This window comes from Sarcophilus harrisii, chromosome 6, assembly GCF_902635505.1.
Source record: "Sarcophilus harrisii chromosome 6, mSarHar1.11, whole genome shotgun sequence".
NCBI classification, from domain to species: domain Eukaryota; kingdom Metazoa; phylum Chordata; class Mammalia; order Dasyuromorphia; family Dasyuridae; genus Sarcophilus; species Sarcophilus harrisii.
This window is the reverse complement of record NC_045431.1, coordinates 202,254,007-202,277,754: the sequence shown is the minus strand read 5'-3', so window position 1 is coordinate 202,277,754 and position 23,748 is coordinate 202,254,007. Positions and strand designations below refer to the sequence as shown.

Genomic DNA, 23,748 nt, shown 5'->3' with positions numbered 1-23,748 from the left:
ACGGCTGAGGGAGAGGGAGCAGAGTAGGCTTTGAGGCCCCGATCTGACTCCTGCCCATCTCTGGTTTGTTTCGTTGTATAGCTGAAGACCAGCAAGCGTGTGTACAACTTCTGTGCCCAGGACTCACAAAGTGCCCAGCAGTGGATGGATCGCATCCAGAGCTGTATCTCCGACGCCTGACCAGAGCCCCCTCCGGCTCACGGGAGAGAGGGAGGCCTCAGGCTGCACCAGGAGCAAAGGTTACGGGAGAGACGGGGACCCTGGGGCCAAGGAAGCAGCTCTCTCTTCCCTAGAAACAGAAGCGGCCTCGAGCCGGCCTCCCTGACTGGGTAGCTCTCTAGTCTAACTCACTTCCCCAGGAACTGTTTGGTTTGCAGGGGCAGCTGCTTCCCCAGTTGTGTTTGTTGCGTGGAGCCTCAGCATGAAGGCAGCGGGGCCTGCTTGGGTTTGCACTAAGCTGCACTGACAGGGCCGCATCTCGGAGAAGGCCGACACCGTGACAACAGCCTGAGGCCGGCCCAGGGCAGCCAACAGCCTGGTGTCCCCATTTAAAAACTGCTTGCCTGGGTGGTGATTACTTGGCCGAACCACCGGTTTCACACAAAAACAGCCTCTAGTGTCATCTGTTCACTCCTGAAGCAGGACTTGCCAGCAGAGCTGATGCAGACGTTCCGCGGGCTCCCTGCCGTGGCCCGCTGCCGGCTCTGCCAGCTGTGGGCCGTTTCCAGTCCAGCCTCGGTGGGACTGAAGGAAGAGACAAACCAGGTCCCCTGCCAAGGGATCCGCCCGCTAGGGAAATGGGAGAAAGTTAGTCTTGAAATGTTTAGACACTAAAAAGATTGCCTTCCCAAGGCTGAAAGAAAGAATGCTCATTGCGTGCTCTTCTGCTCAACCTCAACTTGTATTCACAAAATAACACAATGATAAATGCACTAAACAGTAAAACAGGACGGGTGCTGAGACCCTCCCAGCGCGGCCATGTGGGCAGGCAAGAGTGGCCGCCATGTTCCACCATGTGCCTCCAGACCCCATCTGCCCCAGGGAATGGCATGGGAGGAGAGGCAAAGGCACATGTGTCGTAAGAACAGTTTTAGATTTTTACATTTGAAAACATTGTGTGTATTAAACTAAAAGCTACAGAGGAGACACCATTTCTCTTTATCAGCAGGGAGCTAGAGCATCGTGTCTTGTTTGGAAATGTTAATATGTGAAATATCAGACTAATATTTCAAAGAATATGTATATATGATTTAGAATGGTCTGACTTTTCAGACATCCTGCTTGTAATTTAATATAAAACTAACCAGACTGATTCGCTCATAGGATTTTGGTTATTCAGTGGGTCCTTTTTCTAAGAAAAACCACTCTCTTTGGGGGCTGAAGAGTAAGAGTAAAATGTCCAATCTCAAACTGTATACATACTAGGAAAAAAAGAAAGATTTGTCTTAATATATAAGGATTTGGGGTGGGGGAAAGACAATAGGAATGAAGGACTTTTTTATCATTTTCAATTTATACACTTCCACCTGTGAAAATGGCCTTTGCACATAATTTGTATTTTCTTTGTATATGAAGTACTTTTTTATGTACTTTGTAAGATACGGACCCATCATTTCATAGGTTGAAACTGTACACAGCACCCTTTGGTAATGAGGTTATTTTAACAATTTTATGTAGGTATGAGATGACTTTATAACCATCTTGTAATAAACATACTTCTTAAAAAAGCACATCCCTCCTTCCTGGGGAACCCAAGCCCGGCCCAAGGCACCCTCCGTGTTTTACGTGCCTAGAGTAAAGGGGTTAGCAGGGTTAGGAGTCACACGTGCGGCTAAATTTGCCTTTCAAACAAAACCAAACCAGGGAGAGCCTCCTGCCTGATGAGACTGTTTTCCCAGCAACCCATGAGGTGCCCTGGCTCCCCGGACACATCCAGCTGGCAGCCCTGCCAGCCCCTCCGCACGGCCGATCTTGCTGCTTTTCCCCAACTTCTCTATTTCTGTTGCTGTCATCACATCCTTCCAGTTATCCTGATTCAGGACCTCATGGCCATCTGTGACTTCTTCTCACCAGTCCCCTCCCCCTCTTCTGTTCCTGAAGCTCCCTATACCCTAGTCCAGTTTGTTGTAATTTCTTACCTAGATCACTAATTCCATTAACCATCATTAAATGTGCATTACGATGTGCGAGATGTGATGCGAGGCAAGGGGGAAGCAGGTAGAGCTCACGACAGACACGGGCATAAATACATCTCATGCATCATAGAACATAACGTAATCTGGGCAGAAGAAAAACACAAAATGCCACAAGAGTTTGGAAGGAGGAGAGACCATTTACATCGTGCCCAGTTCGGAGGAGAGGAGAGAAAAGCAAAGGCTTCAGGGAGGTTCCTAGGCTTTGGAGCTAGAGAGAACCTTGGAGATCACCTAAAGAACCCTCTGGTCTTCAAGGCAAGCGAGCAAAAGTTATGTCCAAGGCCTCACAGTCAACAAATAGCAAAGCTAAGCTTCAAAACACCTGTGGGGACTTAAAGCCGGCTGCTCTCTGTGCTGGGCTGCCCTTCACCTCCTCTCTTGAGCTGGTTCTTCAACAGTGGACAGAATTTCGAGAAGCAGAGATGAAGGAAGGGCCTTCCAGGTGTTAGCACAAGCCCTGAAAAGGGAGCATGCGGGATGTGTAAAAGGGACGGCCCCTCAGGGCTCTGTTATCTTCCCTCCCCAGTCCACCGGTACACACTGACAGAATAATCTTCCTGGTTCTAATAGCCTAAGCTCTCTTCTCAAAAAAACTTTCAGCACCTTGTCAAGCAAAGGCTGAAGTCCAAGTTCCTGAGCTTGGATCCAAGGCCCTCTGGGACTTGCTTCCAGCCTCATCTCCAACAGTGTCTGGGATCTCTGAGCTTCTAGGGCTCCAGGGCCATGTAGCCCACCCTCTTCCTCGCCCAGGACCCCTTCTCCAGCACAGCCAACAAGCCTTTATATAGACCGCTACCCAAGCAGATCCCGCCCCCTCTGGAGACCACCTGTTCTGCTCTGGGAGAGCATCCTTACGTGAAGCCCTTCAAATACGTGAAAACAGCAATCACGCCTCCGCCGTAATTCTTCTCACGGTTAAACATCTCCAGGCTTTCTGTCAGTCTTCATAAGATGGGATGATGGCCTCTACAACAGAAAGGGACTAGTCCCTGGGGCAAACATGATAGGAGTTGAGGAGCGCCGGGAACTGACTTAGCTCCCAAGGCCTCGGGAGATGAAATTACAGAGTTCCAAGAAAAAATAGGGAGCGACGCATGGACTAAATTCCACAAGGACTCTCAAGAAAAGGGCAGCTGGGTGGTACAGTGGATACAGTGCCAGCCCTAGAGTCAAAAGGGCCCGAGTTCAAATCTGATCTGAGACACTGTGTAACTCTAGGCAAGTCACTTGCCCCCAATTACCTCGCAAAAAAAAAAAAAAAAAAAAAAAGTGATTCTGAAAACACAAAAGGCATTCCATGAAGAAGAAAAGAGAGTTATCAAAAGGCAGAGAAAGAGCGCATGTACTCGCGCACGCACACACAGACACACACACACGCTGCATGCACAAGCACAGCATTTATTAACTACCTGCAAGCCCTGTGAATACAAGTACAAACAATCAAGCTGACCCCTGCCTTCCAGGAACTTATTTTTTAATAGAAAATAACAAAATATAAAGGAGTTAGAAATCTGGGAGGGTCTAAAAGGAACAATATAAAAACAAAGGGAACTGCCTAACCAAGTTAGATGTTTCAAAAACTTGTATAAAATATGGAAACGAGATAAATGAATTAGTCTAAGTCATTTTTCCCAGGTAACAATATTTTGAGGTTTAAAAGATACTGGAGAATAGGAAGCAATAGCAGAAAATCAACTACTTTCAAGAAAAGTAAGAGAAGGGAGCCTGCAAATTCTAAACTGAGGAGTTGACCTTTTCTTCAAGACAAATTAGGTGTAAGCTGAGTAATTAGGGAGATGCAGAACTGATTGAATTGCTGGACTCCAGAATATTTTAGTGTCACCTTGGAAAATGTCAGTGTACATAGCAGATAGAGTGCTGGGTTTGGAGTGGAGAACACCTGAATTCAGATTCCCCATCTGGCCCTAGGTGTGTAAACCTCTGCTTCAGGGAATTCCATAGGACTTGTCTACCAACTTGTAGATGGGCTTCAATTTGGGATAAAAGTTCAAATGTGGAGTTCCCTCTACATTGAGTTGCCTACACTGATTAGATCATAGCTCCTTCTCATTTTTTTTTCCATCAACTTGGAAGGATTCCTCCTCCAGTGAAGTGAACAAGGATATGTGACTGACCCTGTTCTACTAGGCAGCTAGGTGGTAAAATAGATAAGAATACTGAATTTGATATCAGGAAGACCCGAATTCAAATCTTGCCTCAGCCACCTATTGGCTGTGAGATCTTGGACAAGTCACCTAAGTTCCCCCATCTGTATAATGGGGATAATAATAGCACCCGTTTCCCAAGAGTGCTGTGAGGATAAAATGAGTTAACCTGTACCATACCTGGTAAACCTTAAAATGCTCCATAACACTAGTTATTAATTGTTACCATTAATATTGTTATTAATGATAGGAACACCAATGAAATTAGCAAATGGCATAAATCTGAGAAGGATTTATTGGCAGCAGTGTCAGATCCAAAACCTCATCAGCTGGATCAACTTAATCTAATGGGGTCTGATCTAGAAGGGCTGAATGTAGAATCTTATACCAAGTTCAGAAAATGTTCTTCCTGGTAGAAATGTGGGAGGCATGATTGCATACTAATTTGAAAAAGATCTGGGAAGCTCAGTATGAGTCAACATTGTGGTATTGTGCCCTAGGAAGCTAAAGTAACCTTAGGCTGCATTAAGAGGGATGGTGTCCAAAAAGAGAGAGGTCATAATTCCACTGGGCTCTGGCCTGGTCAGAATATAAATCTACAGGGAAGGAAGAGGTTGGGGAGGGGCTCATTTGAAGAAAGATGTGGAGGGAGACCAAAGAGTATCTAGAGAAAGGCAGTCAAAAAATGGAGTCTCAAGGTCTGGGGGGGAAGGAAGTGGGAATGTTTAGCTTGGAGAAATAAGTGAAGACTTAGGAAAGACATGATAACTTTTAGAGTTATTAAAAGGTCCATCCCATGGAAGAGGAATGAGGCTTGTTCTTCTTGGCCCTAGAAGACAATCTAAAAGCAAGAGGTTATTAGTCGGGAGGCCAGAGGAGTGACATAAAGACAGATTTTAGGTTCAGTAATTAGAGCTACTCTGGAAGTAATAGGTTCCCCCTTCTTGAAACTTGTTAAGCAAAAGCATGGCCCCTCGCAGGTGTGCCACAGCCTGTGTGGGGTTCCGGGAAACCTGTGGCTGACATCCCTTTGTTTTGCTGAGACAACTGGCCAGGAGTTCAGCCATGGGAGTCAAGCTCATTCTCCAGCTCTCAAATGGCCTCCCACCCTCTCGCTTGTCTCTCTAAGGCTGCCCTTCCAGGGGGGAACGTTAGACTGTTATGCTGGCAGCGTTGTGTTCTGGAGAGCTTCAGCTGCTGGAGTTTGTACTTTGTTCTGGTTCAGTCCAGTTCACTTGGAACTGTCAGATTTCGACCTCTTGGTGGCCTTTGGCCAGAGTGTGGCTGGACTTTCCATTCATTTTCAATGTAAAGTCAGAGGGGAGATGGAGCCAAGATGGTGAGAAAAGGCCTCTGCGCACCAAGCTCTCCCCAGACATCCTCCAAACACCTTAAATAATGACACAGAACAATTCCTGGAATGGCAGAACCCACAGAAGGGCAGAGAGAAGCATTTTCCAGCAGAAGACAGCTTGAAAGGTCAGCAGGAAAGGTGTCAGCCCTGAGTGAGAGCGGAACCTGGTCCAGCACGGTCCGGGCCCACAGGCCGTGGAGAAACGGCACCGGCTGCAACAGAGGCGGCTTCTGGAGCTCAGCCCACAGATGGTCGGAAGGATGGCAGGGGTCTCTTTACTGGCATGGGGGCAGGACTCATCCTCAGACCCGAGTCACAGTCCCACATGGCAGTCCTGGGGTGAGGGCAGCAGGAGCCCAGCAGCTTATGACCACGGTGCGATGGGGACCCGCACGTTTCCAAGCACAAAAGAGCGCTTCTGATCACCCACAGACCAGAGTAGTAAACACACCTCTCTTTAGATGATATTACCGTGGAAGAACTGAAAATTTGCAGATCCCTAGAAGTGTCTGAAAACAGCTGCACATGACCTCTGAAGCCTGGGACAATGCGTCTTTCACCCTGAAAGCGTTATTCCACTTTCACAAAGAGTTAAAAGTAAAGAAATAGATTGGGGAAATCACAAAGAGAAAAATATTCTGACCACAGAAAATTACTATGGTGACAAGGAAGATCAAAACACATGCTCAGAAAATGATAACAAAGTCAAAGGTTCTAACATCTGAAGTCTCCAAGAAAAGATATGAATTGGTCTCAGAACATAGAAGAGCTCAAAAAGGATTCTGAAAATCAAATGGAAAAAGAAATTAAAGTGATGCAAGAAAATCATGAACACCTTGATAAAGGAGACACAAAAAATACTGAAGAGAAAAATGACACTTTAAAAAACAGAATAAGTCAAATAATAAAAAGAGGTACAAAAAGTCAGTGAGAAGAATGCCTTTAAAAAGCAGAATGGAAAAAGAGGCACAAAAATTCACTGAAAACAAAACTCATTAAAAAGTAGAATTGGCCAAGTGGAAAAAGCTCACTGAAGGAAAAAAAACTATCCTTAAAAAGTAGAATTTAGCATATGGAAGCTAACTATAAGAAATCAACAAACAGTAAAGCAAAACCAAAAAACTGAAAAAAAAAAAAAATAGAAGACACTGTGAAATATCTCATTGGAAATTTATAGCTGACCTAAAAAGTAGTTCCAGGAGAGAGAATTTTTAAATTATTGGATTACCTGCAAACCATGATATAAAAAAAGAACCTAGAAATAATCTTTCAAGAAATTTTCAAGGAAATTGTACTGATAGAAATTGAATCTACCAGTTGCCTGCTGAAAGAGATCTCAAAATGAAAATTCCCAAGGATATTATAGACAAATTCCAGAGCTCACAGGTCAAGGAGAGAATATTAGTAGATATTAATAAAAATTAGCAAAACAGCCAAAAGAAAACATTTCAAGTCTCATGAAGCCACAGTTAGGATAGAGCAAGATTTAGCAGCTTCTGAAGGGCAGAAGAGCTAGAATTATAACCAAGAGTCATGAACGCATCAAAACTGAATATAATCCTTCAGGGAGAAAATTGGACATTGAATGAGATAGAGTACTTTTGAGCATTCTTGATAAAAAGAATGGTGCTGAATAGAAAATTTGATTTTCAAATACAAGACTCAAAAGAAACATTGAAAAGATAACCATGAAAGGACATAAGGGGCTTAATAAGTAAAAGTGTTTACATTCCTACATGGGAAAATGATATTTGTAACTCATAAAAACTTTCTCATTATTTGGGTAGTTAGGAGTATGTGTAGACAGAGGGCACAGGTATGAGTTGAATATAAAGGGATAATATCTATCTAAAAAATAGTTAAGGAGTGAGAAAGAGGAATGCACTGGGATGAAAGGAAAGGGAGGGGGAGAATGTATAAATTATCTCACATAAAGGAGGAAAGAAAAGGTTTTTAGAGTGGAGGGGAATATGGGGGATATTGGAGGTGGGGGGAGTGAGTGAACCTTACTCTCACCAGAATTGGCTCAAAGAGGAAATAACACTCAATTGGGTATAGAACCTTACATGAAAGTAGGAAGAGAAGGGGGAGAGGTGATGGGAGGGAGGACAGATTTGGAGAGGGTGTAGTCAGAAGAGGAACGGGGTTAAAGGAGAGAGAATGGAATAAATAGAGTGGAGGGAAATACATTTAGTAAATATAACTGTGAAAACATTTTTTGGTGCAAGTTTCTCTGATAAATATCTCAGTTTTGGAGAGAACTGAGTCAAAGTAGGAGCCATTCCGCAAATGATGGATGATCAAGAGACATGAGGTTTTCAAATGAAGTAATCAGAGCTATCTGCAGTCACATGAAAAGGTGTTTTAAATCACTGTTGACTGAAGTAATGCAGATTTAAATAATTCTGAGGAACTACCTCCTATCTATTAGGTTGACTAATAGAACAGAAAAATAGAATGACAAATAAATGTTGGAGGGGATGTGGGGGAAATGAGACATTAATGCAGTATCGGTAGAGTGGTGAGCTGATTCAACCAGTATTTAGAGCAATTTGGAACTATGCCCAAATTTAGAAACATGCGTGCACTTCGTATATAATGCCATTACTAACTCTGTATCCAAAAAGAGTTTTTTTTTAAGGGAGAGAAGAGCGAGGATCTATGTCATGGAAATATTTAAATAGCTCTTTTCTGGTAGCAGGGATTTGAAATTGGGAGGATACCCATCAATTGGGGAATGACTGAACAAATTGTGCTTTGTGATTATCATGGAATGCTATTGTACGTATGAGAAAAGATGAGCAGAAAACTCTCAGAAAAACCTGGAAAGACTTCCATGAGCTGATGCAAAGGGAAATATAGAATGTACAAAGTAACAGCAGTATTGTAAGATGATTAGCTGTGAATGATTTAGCTATTCTCAGCAATGCAATGACCCAATACAACTCTGAAGGACCTATGATGAAAAATGCTATCCAGACAAAGTTCTGATGGTGTCTGAATGCAGATGGAAGCATTTTTTTTTACTTTCTTAATTTTTCTTGAGCTATTTTTTTTTTTTTGGTTTATGTTTTCTTTCAAAACACGACTAATGTGGAAATATGTTTTGATTAACTGTACATGTATAACCTGTATCAAATTGCTTGCCTTCTCAATGAGGGGCATGGGGAGGGAGGAAGAGAATTTGGAACTCAAAATTTTAAAAATGAATGTTAAAGATTGTTTTTACAAGTAATTGGGGAAAATAAAATACTAAGAATTCAATAAGATTTAACAAAAAAACAACAACAGAGCAAAACTCTCTGTAATGAGGTAAATATATGAGCCAGAAGGAATGAAGGAGCCCCTTGTCCTTCCATATCCATATATACCCATGCAGCACAACTCCCAGGTCCTGCTCAGCCTCCTGAAGCATGTCCTGTCCTGCTCCCCTTTCTCATCGATTTATCTCAGAAGCCCCATCCCAGGACAGCCTCCTGGACATTGGGGAACTAAGGGCAGGTAGGGATTTTGTCTGACCGCTGAGGTCAGAAGAAAGGTAGCTGGAGATGATCCAGCCCAACACCCTCATTACTCAGGAAAAGGACAGGGACTTGATCAAGATCACGAGACTGGCCAGAGTGAGACTTGCCCTGCAGGACTCTGCACTCGTCCTCGAGTCTTGGAAGTGTGAAAGATAGTGAAAGTACGTAAATGCAGTTGGAGCATTCTTCAAGTACTCATGAAGTGGCTTCTGAGTACCGCAGGTGATGCTGCTTGCTGAGGGTGCAAATGACCCTTGGTGTAAGGGGCTTCCTCTCCGCTCCAGCCGACAGTATCTGGGACATAAATTTCCCCTCAATAAAAGGAAATTTTGGGAGACTGGGGGTCAATATAAAAATAAAGAAAAACCCCAAATTTTCTGTCATAAAAAGACATAATTCCCGGTCTGGCAGCCTAGACACACCATTCACTGATTGAGAAATGCAGCTGCAAACCTTTTTCTGTCTCTTCTCGGCCATGCCCTTTGGTTTAGAGAAGAGCCTGACCAGGAGTGCGAAAGCCCCATGGCTGCTCCCTGCCCAGCATCCGTCCTCCTCCCACGATGGCTGAGCCAGCCAAGCAGGGCAGACACCACCGGCCTTCTGGGGAGTAGACAGGGCTCCGCTGGCAAGCAGAAGAAAGTTGGCAAGTGTTTTAGACTAGGGTCTTAACACTTCACTCATCTCTGTCCCCGCCAAGAGTGGTAACGGGGCATCTGGCAAGCCCGCTGGGAGAGGAAACCTTTTCTGGAACCATTCCGGGATTACAGCCATTCAGCCGAACTTGGCCCTCTCCCAAAGGGAGCCGCTGGAGCCATGTTCCTCTCCTCCCAGGCAGGATGCAGGGCCCAGGAAAATGTCAGTTAGACGCCCCCTCACTTGAGAGTCTCAGCTCTAACATCACTGACTAGAACTGCCCCAGTTCAATTCAATTATAAGCATTTACTTGTCAGCTTCAATAAGTAAAGCCCTTTTCTTAGTACTGGGAATACACAACTGAGGCAACACAAGCCCTGTCTTCATGGAGCTTCCAGTCTTGCATGGAATGAGAGGTGGGGGGAGAAAGAGAGGGAGGGAGGGAGGGAGGAAGAGAGGGAGAGAAGATGAAGAGAGAGAAGGATTGGAAGGGACGAAAAGAAAGAAAAGGAAATAAAAAAAAATCAAGAATTGATAATTAAAATAGATCATTGAAATGTAAGTCTTTTAGTCCAGACTCTGATTTCACTGTATGAGGGAATTCTCAGTGTGAAAACTTCCTCTACCTGGGAAAACTGGCAACTTATGGGTAATCTAAATATGCTAGAAACCTAGGAAGTAGACCAGCAGAGATGGATGAAAGATTGACAAGGGAAGGGACCATTTCTAATTGGAAGAAACAGAATAGACTAATTGGAGAAAGTGGTGACTTCTCTTCAGGCAGGGAAGTGGAAGGAGGCCCTGCCAGGTATGGGGGATAAGGAAGACAGGCAGGGACACAGAGGTCAAAATATCGTGTTTGTAAAAGCAAAAAGGTTAGGACCAGACTCTAGAGGGTCTTGAATGCCAGACTAAGGATTTTATAGCCACTATGTAAAAAATACATTTTGGGGGATAAAATACAGTGATTCCACTTTGCAACTTTCCCTATCACAGCTTTCAAGAATTTTCAGAAGGCACAGACAACTCACAAAGGTCAGCAGAAAAAGTTTTTAAAAACTCAGAAATGCATAAAATATGTGTTATTGTATAAAATTAATGTGTTGTATCTTTTGATGTCACAATAATTCAGACTTCTCTTGTATGAAAAATTTCACATCTCCCAGATCATGAGATCACTGCACCCCTAACCACAATGTGGAAGGGATAACTGTAGTATAGCAAATTCTGTTCATCAGCTTTAAAAGAACACATGGTTCATAAAAAGTTTACCAAAAACTAAATAGAGAAAAAATGCTCTGTGGCCACCATAGCCAGGGCTACTGAAGACGTGTCATGATTGAAATATGCATCTTCTGAACAATTAGCTTGAAAAGAGCTGTGGATCATGAGGAGACCTGAATTCTAGTCCCCACTCTCTCATTTTTGTTATAGTCATGCATCCTCCAATCATTTAATTTCTCTTATTTCCTTCACAAAATGAAGGCAACTATTTATTTTGCCATCTAGAGAAGGGGATCTTTAACCTGGGGTCCATTTTCTTATATTTGGTCATGCATTTCAATATGGATTTCTATTATATATTTTATTCTCTGCATTTAAAACCCTATTCTGAAAAAGGCTCCATAGACTTCATCAGACTTCCAAGGGGGGATCTAACATAAAAAAGATGAAGACCCATCTAGAGTCAAAAGTTGATAAATAGGATTAAATATGACTCAGTGTGAAAAAATCACATGATATGGAAGCCAAAGAAGCAATGAAATCTTTAATTGCTTTGGTAACAAATCTGGGGTCCAGCATGGAGAGTATTGGGTTCAGTTTGGGGGCATCATATTTCATAAGTACAATTATCAGAGCATGTTGAGTAGAGGGCAACCAAGACAGTAAAGAGACTGGGCAATACAAGGATCATCAGCTAAAGAAATGTGGGAGGAAATACGGGATTGGGGGCAGTGCTGATGTCAGTTCGAGCTAGCTTTGGGGGAGCCAACTGCCAGATTTTCTGAATGAGTATTTCCACCTTGGAAATCAGATTTGATTTGTTCTTTTATTGACTTTCAGACTTCAAAATGAAGAAAATGTAATGTCCATTAACCTGAAAAGTATGCCAAGTGTACATTTTCCCCCTGAAGATGCATTCTACGGGGCCTCAATGAGCTAAATGAAAATCAATAAGTGGAAACTCAGTGGCTCCCATTGTCTCACATTTAAAACTCTCCAGAATCCAGTATCGCCACTGCCCTATTCCCAACATAGCTACTTTCTTTCATGACCCGACCTTCTGGCTAATCTAACTCTCTGCCCCCACCCAAACACATCACACATTCTCCTGCCTCCATACTCAAAAAGTGTCCTCCTCTCCATGCTGAATTAATTGCTACCCATCTTATAAATAAAACCCAATTCAAATTCTTCCTCTTCTAGGAAGCCTTCCCTCGTCCCTGATCAATAAAGATCTTTTCCCTTCCCCCAACCTGATCTCTAATTTGTCATATGATCCTGTGTATGACTAGTTTTCTATATTTCTATATTTCTTTTTTCCTTATCTTTCTTGAGTGATGTTCCCTGTCACTAGAAGTGATCAGTAACATTGTAGGGAAGATTCCTACACACCTATAGATAGATGGTTGGGCGAGGTGACTGGCCTCTTAAGGAATCTCCCAAAACTGCCATTAAATATGACTCAGTGTGAATAAATCACATGATATCGAAGCCAAAGAAGCAATTCATTAATGGGTCTAAGTTGAAATGTAAGTGAACAACCCTAGAGTTCTGAACCAATGAAGTAAGACCACCGGCAAGAAAGAAAGTGCGAGACCAGCTGAATGAGAGAAGCGTGGTCTGAACCCAGCATGAGGATTTTAAAAAGCAAGAAAGGCAACCCGAGAAGCTGAGGGACTTTGAGGGGCTTCCTCAGTATATTCATGGGCTTGGGAAGAGAAATGGGCCTGAAAAAAATTGGTAGTGAGGAGATAACATGGGGCAAAGGAAGGGTTGCTGTTGGGGAGAACATGGGAGAGAGAAAGGGTTTCTGTGGGGAGAACATGGGAGAGAAGAAGGACTGCTGCAGGGAGAACACCAGAATACAAGATCATGATCAGTGCCAAGACCTGTCTTGACTTTGGAGACTTAGCAATGGTAAACCGAGTCTCTGTCCTCTCCGAAGAGAGGAGCCACTTTCTCTCAGACAAATCCAATGCAATGGTTGGGATTTTTAATTAAACTTCATTGTTACCAGAAGGGGCTCTATTATATTAGGGAAATAAAAGTAATGCATACAAACTTTTAAGCCTTCCTTAAGAAAAGAAAATAGAAGGAAGGGAAATGATGGTGTTAGTCATTCCCCAGGAAAAGAATTTATCTCTAGCGAGGCCCCAGGTACAGTGGAAAGATCCAGGACATGGAGTGAAGCAGTCAAGGCTGGTTTCCGTGCTCCTCCATTTGGTAATCCCTGTGTAGACAAGTCACTTAACCTCCCTAAGGTTCAATTTCCTCATCTGTAAATTGGGAGTAAAAATTAGAAATCACTAGATGGCCTGCAGGGAGATGAAGTTTTGGCCACAGTCATTCCCAAAGAACTTGCAGTTAAGCATTAAAAGGTCACAAATGAAGGTTTGGCCACAGTCATTCCCAAAGAACTTGTTAAGCATCAAGAAGTCACAATCTGCACAGATGGAGGGAGCACCCATGCCAGGGAAGTTTCAGGTTTTTGATATAATAAAACATGCGTAATTACATCTAGCGTCCCATCAGTGACTTCAGACATAGAGATTATTTCTCTCTGAACATGTTACAATCCCTCCATTACTGGATGAAAAAATAGATCAGTGGAATCAAAGAAACCAATAAGAACCAAATGTTCGTAAAGTCAATATTCTAAAAAAATTGAAAAAGATTATTTTAAACTTTAAATGATTAGGCTGTTCGAGAGCTGGATGATGAAAGTTTCCATATCAATTACTATCAATAATCAGAGTCCAACCCATCACCTCTGTCTCGGGGAGTGGAGGAGACAGTGACAGAGAACGTCGGCCGTAACGATGTCCCGTGTGTCACGGCCACTCTGCTCAGCTCTGGTGGCCCCACAGGAGCCCCCAAACACGGCTAATTGGTCTCTGATGCTATCAGTAATTGGGTTAAGGCTCCAGCCAGAAAGAGGCAACTTCCCTGACGAATGAATGGTAGCATTCTCCCTACCAGTCTAGAGTCACCTGCAGGCAGCGTGCAAAGATGCCCTTGGTTTGGCTTAAGTCCTGAGTTACCTCAGAAAGAGTCGGGCACTGCCCTGAGCAGCCGGGCACTGAGACCGAGAGCCAGCCGCTCGCCTGTGGGGACTGGCACCTCAAGAAGGATAATAGGTACAAATCAGAGAGTCTCTGCCCTCGCTGGGGAGAGCTTGGGGACAGATGTCACTGACCACAGAAACGGGGAAAACCACAAATACGCGTGAGATGGACTGAAGATAAAAATGCTTTTATTATGTGCCAGCGTGACGACACAGCAAAATTGGAAACAGATTTTACCAGCTGTAGGCAAGGATTCCATGCTGCTTCTTGACGACAACGTCTTTAATTCCAAGTTATACAACCATAAATTAGAGATCGATGCAAGGCAATAGGAAGAAATAACTTCATTCCTAAACCCAGATTACATGAAATAGGAGCAGAAACTGAGATGTAACTTTGGCCTAAGGAGCAAAAGCTAATGAACCTAAAAAAAGGTTCTGCCTCACCCCCAAAAAAGCTATACCTACTCTTGAATCAGATGGCAAAAATAATTCCAATGTCGCAAATGATTTTGGAAAGGAGATGAACCAGATGCAAATCTAGAAAGAACCTTAAAGGTCATTTAGTCCCTTCATTTACAGAGTAAGAAACTGAAATGCAGAGAGGTTAAATTCCTTGCCCAAAATCACACACGTGATTCAGAACAGAATTGGGATTCAAACTCAGGATCTCTGGCTTCAAACTCAGCATTCTTGCCCCTTTTTCACAATGTCCAATAACCCAGCAAGGCCCCCGTTCCCAGCTCTTCCTTCCCTCCCAAGCCCCACTCTGTTCATGGCCAGAAGCAGCCAAGCCACAGTCTCCCAGGGCTCCAGCCACCCACCTGGGGAGGCCAGAAGCCACAGGCTCCTCCTAGCATCCTTCTCTTCCCCAGTCCCCCCATCCCATGTGGGTGTGGGAACAGAAGAGCACTTCCGCTCCCCAACCAGCCAAAGTGAATCCAGCTGGTCCCCTTCCTCCCCTGTGGGCGTGAGCCACCCCTTGGGACCGTTGGTCAGAATGACAGAATTTGCTTCAGGGTCTCTGTAACCAGAGCCCTGGCGGGGGGACAGGACCACTGCGTCTTTCTCCTGCATCTCCCTCTGCACCCCGAGAGCCACTCTCCAGGAAAGGGAGGAGGGACCTATGACTTCTTTGCCGAGTCCCTGGTGACAGTATGTTTCCATGTGGGAGCATGGAGGAAGCTGGATCTCACAGAATCTCAAGTAAGACGGGACCTCATAACCGCTTAATCCAACCCAAATCCGTCAAAACCAGACGGCCGTCCAACTTAGGCTTCAAATCCCACCGCCGGGCGTTCCCCGGATGCCCGCCGTTCCACACTGGGCAGCTTCTCCTGAGAGCAAGTCTCCATTTGCATTTGTCTGACTCCCTATGCCCCTGGTTCTGCCAAAATATACGTATACATTTACGTATCTATATACATATTTGTGTCTAATGTTTCCATCTCTAGGATTGGATAGAGGCTAAAACTGTTGAAGGGAAAAGTGGCAAATGTTGGAGGGGATGTGGAGAAATTGGGCTTCTTAATTCACTATTGGTGGAACTGTGAACCAATCCAATCATTTGGAGAGCAATCCGGAATTATGCCCAAAGAGTTTCCTAATTCTTTGACTCAGCAAGACCACTATTAGATCTGTTTCCAAAAACAGGTGGGTCAAAGAGAACCCACCTTCTGCTTCCTCGGCAGGATAAGCCTTCCAACGCTTGGAGAGCATCCTGTGCTCTCCCACCCAGCCCGTCTTCTACTTGTGGTCTTCTCCTGGCTAAACATCTGCAGTTTCACTCTTGGGACAGTCTCACTATGGGAGAGGAAAACAGCCCATTCAGCACCTCCTCTGGGTGCCAGCTAAAGTCTGTAGTTCTGCCATTAAAGCTTGTAGAGCTTTGAACTTGGAGTTAGAAAGACCCGAGTCTTGAGAACTTTTCTTTATCTGTAAAATGGGATTAGTTAAAAATAGTGTCATTGAATTGTCGTGAGGGTCAAATGAGATGACTTGTATAAAGCTCTTTGCAAACCATTAAGTGTCACATAGATGCTACTTAGTATCATCATCGGTCAAGATTTATCCCAGGAAAGTTCACATTGTAATTGTCCTTAGTCCCTGCTATAGGGTAAGTGAATAAAGCAGATCTGGATAGAGAGATCGGGACATAGAGCTTTGGGTGCAGAAGTTAGGGTCAGGAAGAGTATTCCCACTAAAGGGGAGACAGCATGATGTCAGACTGGCCCTGCTTCTCTATCTGCTGCTTCTGCTAATCCCAGTTTTGGCCAAACTCAGTGTTCTGTGAGGCAGAAGACTCCCAGATCTCCCAGAGATCAAGGCTATGAATTGTCACCCAACCCAGCTTTCCCAACTATTTAAAAAAAAACAAATAATGAATTATCTTTTTGCTCTTTGAGCCCTGATATTTGGGGTTCTCCTTTGCTCTTCCCCATCTTCTGCATGAAGTTCAGCTGTGGACAGCTCCTGCCCCCTTTTAGTTTTTCTTGCATAGGAAGCAACTGAGTTTATTCCACTACAAACTTTATCCTTTAAGATCCAGCTAAAATGTTAATCACTTCATGAAACTTTCTGTGCTGCTATCAGCCAAAAAGTTGGGAAGCAAGTCTGGCAGAAATTGGGCAAAACTAATCTCTTATGCCATTTACCAATATAAGATCAAAATGAATATATGGCCTAGATATAAAGAGAAAGATTACAAGAAAATTTGAAGATGGGACATATTACCTATCAGATTGATGGGTGGAAGAACAATTTATGAATAAAGAACTGTGAGGTATAAAATGGATGGTTTCAATTACATTAAATTTAAAACATTTTGTACAAATGAAACAAATATAACAGATCAAAAGAAAAGCAGAAAATTGGAATGGGAGGGAGGGAATTTTAGACAGTTCCTCAGATAAAGGTCTTATGTCTCAAAAATATAAAGAATTTTGTCACGTCGCTAAGAATATGAGTCATTTCCCAATTGGTAAATGGTCAAAGGATATGAACAGGCGGTTTTCAATGTAGAAATCAAAATAATTTAGTCATATGAAAAAAATTTCTAGGTCATTATTAATTAGAAAAATGCAAATTAAAACAACCACAAGATACCATTTTACACCTATCAATCTGGCTAAAATTGTTGAAGGGAAAAGTGGCAAATGTTGCAGGGGATGTGGAGAAATTGGGATTCTTAATTCACTGTTGGTGGAACTGTGAACCAATCCAACCATTTGGAGAGCAATCTGGAATTATACCCAAAGAGTTTCCTAACTCTTTGACTCAGCAAGACCACTACTAGATCTGTTTCCAAAAATAATTAGGGGAAAAGGAAAAGAACTTATAAGTTCTAAAATATTTATAGCAGTTCTCTTTGTGGTGGCAAAGAACTGGAAATTGCAGAGATGCCCCTCAATTGGGAAGTAGCTGAACAAATTGTAAGTCCCTGGTGACAGCATGTTTCCATGTGGGATCATGATGGAATACTGCTGTGTTATAAAAAATGGTGAACTCGATGATCTTAGAAAAACATGAATAGTCTTGCACAAAATAATGAAGAGTGAAATGAGAAGAACCAAGAGAACATTGTGTATAATAACAATAATGTCATTTAACTTTGAGCAACCGAGTAAATCATTTTAACTATTATAAATACCCAGATTAACTATAAACAACCTCTACAGGAAGATGCTATTTACATCTAGAGAAAGAACTGAGAAAGAGGAGTGTGTATAGAATGATTTTATGTATCTATATACATATTTGTATCTAACGTTTCCATCTCTAGGGCAGAAAAGGGGATAGGAAAAAAGGAAAAAGGAAAAGTTACATGATAACATATATTTAAAAGAAATAGCAAGTTGCACATATAAATTTGCAGATTCATGTACAGATTTTTTAAACTCTACTACTATCATATGGAAATGCTTGTTTTATTTCTTAAGTTCAAAATATTTATAAATGGAAAAGATACAATCATTGCCCCTAAGTAAGTCAAATAAGGAAATACCTCCTATGTATTTCCTATGAACTCTATGAGGTAGATACTATTTTTAACCTCCTATTTTACAGCTAACAAACTCAAATCTGATTGGAAAGCAGCATTCCTTGGGTGACCCTGGATCACCTTACCCCTTTCAAATCTCCTTTAGTCACTTACTTAGAATGTCAGTGGTTCCAAGTTAATATTGACTATTCTTTAAGTCAACTATTTCTAGACTTAATGTTAACATCCTTGTCACAAAATCAGCCTGAGACATTTTATCAAGCTTTGCTAAAATTTAGGTAAAATTACTATATTTCCCTGTGTATGTGTATATATGTATATATATATATATATATATATATGTATAAATGCATGTTATATATATATATTACCAAAATATATAACATGCATTTATACATATATATCCATGTACACTTACTTATACATGTTTACACATTTATGTGTCAACATGCATCTACAGATATTAACACATAGAGAAAGATGAGTACCAAGCCTATGATTTCACCGATTTGGAAAACTCCTTCTACCAAAGCCAGGGAATTTGAAGTCTTAAGAAAATGTCTAGAGAAATAATCATATCCAATTGGCAATAGGGGCCATAATCCCTACATATGGATCCCTGTGGGTTGTATAGTGACTTAGTTTTAAAAATGAAATATCTGTTTGGGTATTTTTATTTATTTTGTTAGTAAATTTTTATTTCCCAATTTTAATCTGGTTTGAGCTCATTCTGGTCTGCATTCGTTTGACTGACTCATGGTCTGAGAGGTAAATGAGTGACTTACCCAGAATCACTGATCCCCATTATGTTTGAGACACAGAATTTGAACCTAGGTTTCTTCAAAACCAATATGCCATAGTATATAACTACATACACTCATCTAGTGTATGTGGTTATGTATATATATATATATATATATATATATACTTTATTACTAAATTACTTTTATTTCTAAATATATCTATACTTTTATTTACTTTTTTTCTAAAAATATCTATACACACACCCAGCAAGCCATTTTTATAACAAATATTTTTAAAAGAAATAAAAATCATCATATCAGAACTAATATTGATCTGGCCTGAGAAAGTTTGCAGCATTCTAAATTCATAGTTCATTATCTCTGCAATAAAGGAAAGTGTTTCTTACCCCCCCTCCCCATTATTTTCAATTAATAAGCTCTTTTCTTTCACCTCTTCCCCATTTTAAAAAATAAAAAGAAAACTTTCATAATGAATATGCATAGTCAAGAAAAACAAATTTTCACATTGGCTGTGTCCAAAAAATGTATACATCTCAATTCTGTACCTTGAATCCTTTACTTCTGTGCCAGAAAGTAAGTAGCAACTGTCATCATCCCAAGATAGTGATTGCTTATTACATTAAAGAAAGTCCTTATATCTTTCTCTTTTTTGATTAATTAACTCATTTAAAACTTACATACAAAATGGAAAAAGAAAAACATTACCAGACAGAATTCAAGATATAAAGCAATAAATTTCCACTTCAAGAAGACTTATGTAATAAATACTAATGGATTCAGAGCTGGCCATCTTTTCTTTGCTTCCTTGTAGGTTTTCTTTTATTCGCTATTGTGTACTTTTCCCCCCGGAGGCAATTGGAGTAAGTGACTTGCCCAGGGTCACACAGCTAGGAAGTGTTTAGTGTCTGAGGGCGATTTGCACTCAGGTCCTCCTGACTTCAGGGCTGGTGCTCTGTCTACTGCACCACCTAGCTGCCCCTCTGTCATGTACTTTTTACTTAATTATTTTCCCCCATCTCCCCCCCCCAAGAAAGCTACAATGAAGCATGTACACACATGCATACATATACATAGATATCTATAATCATACATATATACATACACACACATATACCATATACTATAATTTATTTATATATGCCATAATTTAGTTATATATACCATATACCATAATTTATTTATATATACCATATATCATATACCATTATTTATTTACTGTGCCTCGATTAATGGGTCTCCCCTGAGAAATTTGTCACTACAAAAAGAATGACTAAAATCACTTTTTGCACCTATGGCTCCTTTCCCCTCTCTTTTTTATCTTCTTGGACTATAATCGCAGTGAGAGAATGCACTTCTAGATGGCAGAGGTTAAGGGGAATGCACAATGAAGGCACAGGTCGGCATCCTAGTTCCAAAGAGCTTTCCAAGAGTGACTTTGCCCAGTTATGCTCCAACAACTGGACACACATGTGGTTGCCTCAGCCCTTCCAACATTTGTGATTTTCCTTTCTTTGTCAGGTTTACTCTTGTGATGGATGTAAGGCAGAAGGAAAGTATATTTTTCAGTTCCTCTTCAGGGTAACACTAGGTCATTATAAGTCATAAAATTCAGTGTCAGTCTTTTTCAGTTATGTTACTGTAGTCATTGTGTAATATTCTTTTCGTAACTTTATTTCACTCTGTATAAGTTTACATGTCTTATTGTGATTCCATTAATTCTTCACATTTATCACTTATCGTAAAATAATCTATTACGTCCTCAAACCACAAATTTATTTTAATCATTACTGGCTAAATGGACACCTCCGTTAACATAATCACAGATTGTTTTCCAGAATGGTTGACTAATTTACAACTCCACCAACAGCATGTTAGTTTCTCTCCCTTCCCATAACATGGCTAACATTGACTATTTCCTCTTTTTTTGCCACCTTTGCCAATTTTGTGGATGTGATAAAACTTCAGTACCATTTTGTTTGCATGTTAATAGTGATCATAGATTGTTGATAATTTGCACGTCTTTCAAGAATTATCTGTTCGTATCCCTGAGCTCTGATCCGTTGGAGGAAATAAATGATTCTTGGGCATAACCTTTTCTTGAGGAAGCCATGCTGACTCTATAATTCTATTTCCTTTTCTAGTTTTTCACTAACCATCTCTTTGCTAATGATTTCTTGATTTTTGCCAGGAAGTCAAACTCACTGCTTATAATTTGTAAGCTGGTATTATTCTCTTCCCTTTTTTTGGAACTCAGAATAATACTTGCTTTTCTTCATTCCCGTCAAATGCACTTCTCCCAGTTTGCAAAATATATATTGTTACAATGATGTGGCCATCATATCAATCGTCGTTCAGGTGATTTGAATTCACCAAAGAGCAGTCAAGTGTTCTCAAATTAGTTCCTGATTTATATCTAATATCCCCTCCCTATTAGCTGTTTTTGTTCTGATCTTTCTAGGCTAACAGTCATTCTCATTGGCAGAGAAAGCAAAAACAAAATAAAAATTGAAAAACAAAACAAAATTAAAGCAAGAATAAAATAAACTTTTGCACGTATCTTTTTGATATCTTAACTGGTCAATAACTTCTACTTAGGCCCACATCATTCTCTTCAGACAAGTGTCATTTTTTTTTCTCTTAACAGAATTCTTGCCCTAGGTGACTTAGATTTTTATTGCTGGGAGTCACCTCTCTCCCCCTCCGACCTGGTCCTAAGTTTACTTCCACTTGTCCATGGAATAATATCCATTCTTCTTCTAAACCTTTTGAAACATGTTCTCCCCCCCCCCCCCCCCCCCCCCCCAGATCAGCAATAGTGGATTTGGTTCTGGGATTTGGGTTTTAGAAGAGCATTAATAAAGCTATCCAAAGGAGGACACCCAGAATCGTTAGGGTTGTAGGCTTATTCTGTATAAGGACTGATTGAAGGAACTGGGAATATTTAGACCAAAGAGACGATTTTGAGGAAATGAGAGCTACCTAGAAACTAGAGCTACAAAGACAAACTTGAAGTAGACACTGACCTAAAGAAAACTAAAATTTAAATTAAATTAAAAATTAAAATTCTGTAAGAGGAGTTACAATATGCATAAAAAATAGACCCAAACTACCTACCAAATAAACACAAGGTAATTTAGGAGGGTACCAGGGGAGCAGGACAAATTTCTTAAAGGAAGTGGTACTGGAGATGAGCTTTGAAGGAGACTCGAAGGAGACTCTGTCAAGAGGCAGAAGTGGACTAATTATTCAGAATAAGACACACATTTCTAGTCATGGCCCATAGGGGAATAAATGTGCATATTTGCTGAAAGGGTTTTGTTTTTCTTCTTTTCCTGCTGGTGGGGAAAGGAGGAGTGAAAGGGCAAAAAAATGCTAGTTAATTGAAAAATAAAATTTAATTTTAAAAAAGAGGCAGAAATGAAGAGGGAGTACATTCCAGCCTGCGCAAAGTCTCAAGGGTAAAAGATGGAGCGTCATATTGAGAAATAGCAAGAAGACTGGGTTGGCTGCGTCAAAGAATGCTTTAAGGGATATGACTTAGAAGATTAGAAAGATTGAAGCTACATTGTAAAGGGTTTTAAATGGAAGAAAGAATTTGCATTTGATCCCAGAGATAAGACAGAGCTACTGGAATTAAATGAACAGGAGGAGGGACTTCCCTTTTGGCAGGATGGTTAGAGGTTGGATAAGAAATGGGACCAATTAAAAAGATATTGCAATAAGCTAGGGAGGAGGTAATAAGGATGTGAATTAAGGTGACTGCAGAGGGAAGAATGGAAGAGATGAAGAGTAGAAACCCCCAAATCTGAAAACAGTAGATAGGAAGGGTGAGAGCTGGGAACTTGGGTGAGGGATGATGGTGCCCAGGGTAGAAACAGGGAAGTTCAGAAGGAGAAGTGTTTGGGGGAAAGTTAATGATTTCACTTTGGACAAGCATTAATCTGAGCTGCCTCTTCAATATCCAGTTTGTAATATTCAAATGGAAACTGATGATATGAGAAACTAGTTGTTATTTGTCCTTCATTCTTGAAAAGGACCATGACTTCAGGGAGATGATTCCATGACATGCAAGTGAATTAGATTTAAGGAAGGGAGGGCTGTGCAAGATCACCTGCCTCACTTTCCCCTCCAGAGCTAGCTGGGTCCAGTGGCCAGAGGGAGAGCTCAGGACAATTGGAGATGGACATGATGGGAGACCTTGGTCTTTTTAAACTAAGGTCTTTGACACTTCTCAGTTTGACTGAGACAACATCCAATCCATGATTAAGACTGGGTGAGAAAGACTTGACTTTTTGAACCTAGTCAAAAAAAAAAAAAAAAAGGAATTGATCCAGAACAGGAAGACTCTCAAGGTTTCTGACCAGAACAATGCAAATTGCTATTTGCAATCACTCTGAAGCAATGAGGCCAAAACAAAGACCAAGTGGGCTTGGCCCGGAACTGGTTGTTTGCTCTTATGGGGCTTGATGTGGCAGGGTTCACTCTTTGGGTGACCATGATGAGAGGTGATGAGGGGACCTCCCAGGAGGAGCTACTGAGGCAGCCTGCCAGGACACCAAAAGGAGCAGCTGGAGACTCAGGACCTGGCTCATGAAAAGCGTGAGCAGGGGTGAGTGGAAGCTAGAGATTGCCTGTACCTCCAGTGACTTCAGTGTCAGACTTACTCCCAGCCTTCTCCTCTCCTCTCAGTGCCCTGAGCAATGAGGCAAAAGGGGAAGGAAGCCCCCAGAAGGAGACGGAGCCGGCTCCCACCACCAGAAGGTCCACGCTTTAGACTCTGAAGGTACAGGGAAGGCGGAGAAAGTCCCTTCCCCCGAGTTCACCA

General features: G+C 41.6%; 1 protein-coding gene across 4 annotated transcripts in view; it reads left to right on the top strand.

Moving 5' to 3' along the window:
- SBF2 (SET binding factor 2) overlaps positions 1–1,727 on the top strand; it is a 430,203-nt gene extending 428,476 nt beyond the window's left edge. For all 4 annotated transcript variants that reach the window (XM_031941976.1, XM_031941975.1, XM_031941974.1 and 1 more), the window contains one exon: positions 82–1,727. In XM_031941976.1, coding sequence (XP_031797836.1) covers positions 82–180 — 99 coding nt within the window. In that variant the 3' untranslated portion in view covers positions 181–1,727. The remainder of the gene's footprint in view (positions 1–81) is intronic.
- The last annotated feature ends 22,021 nt before the right edge of the window (positions 1,728–23,748 follow it).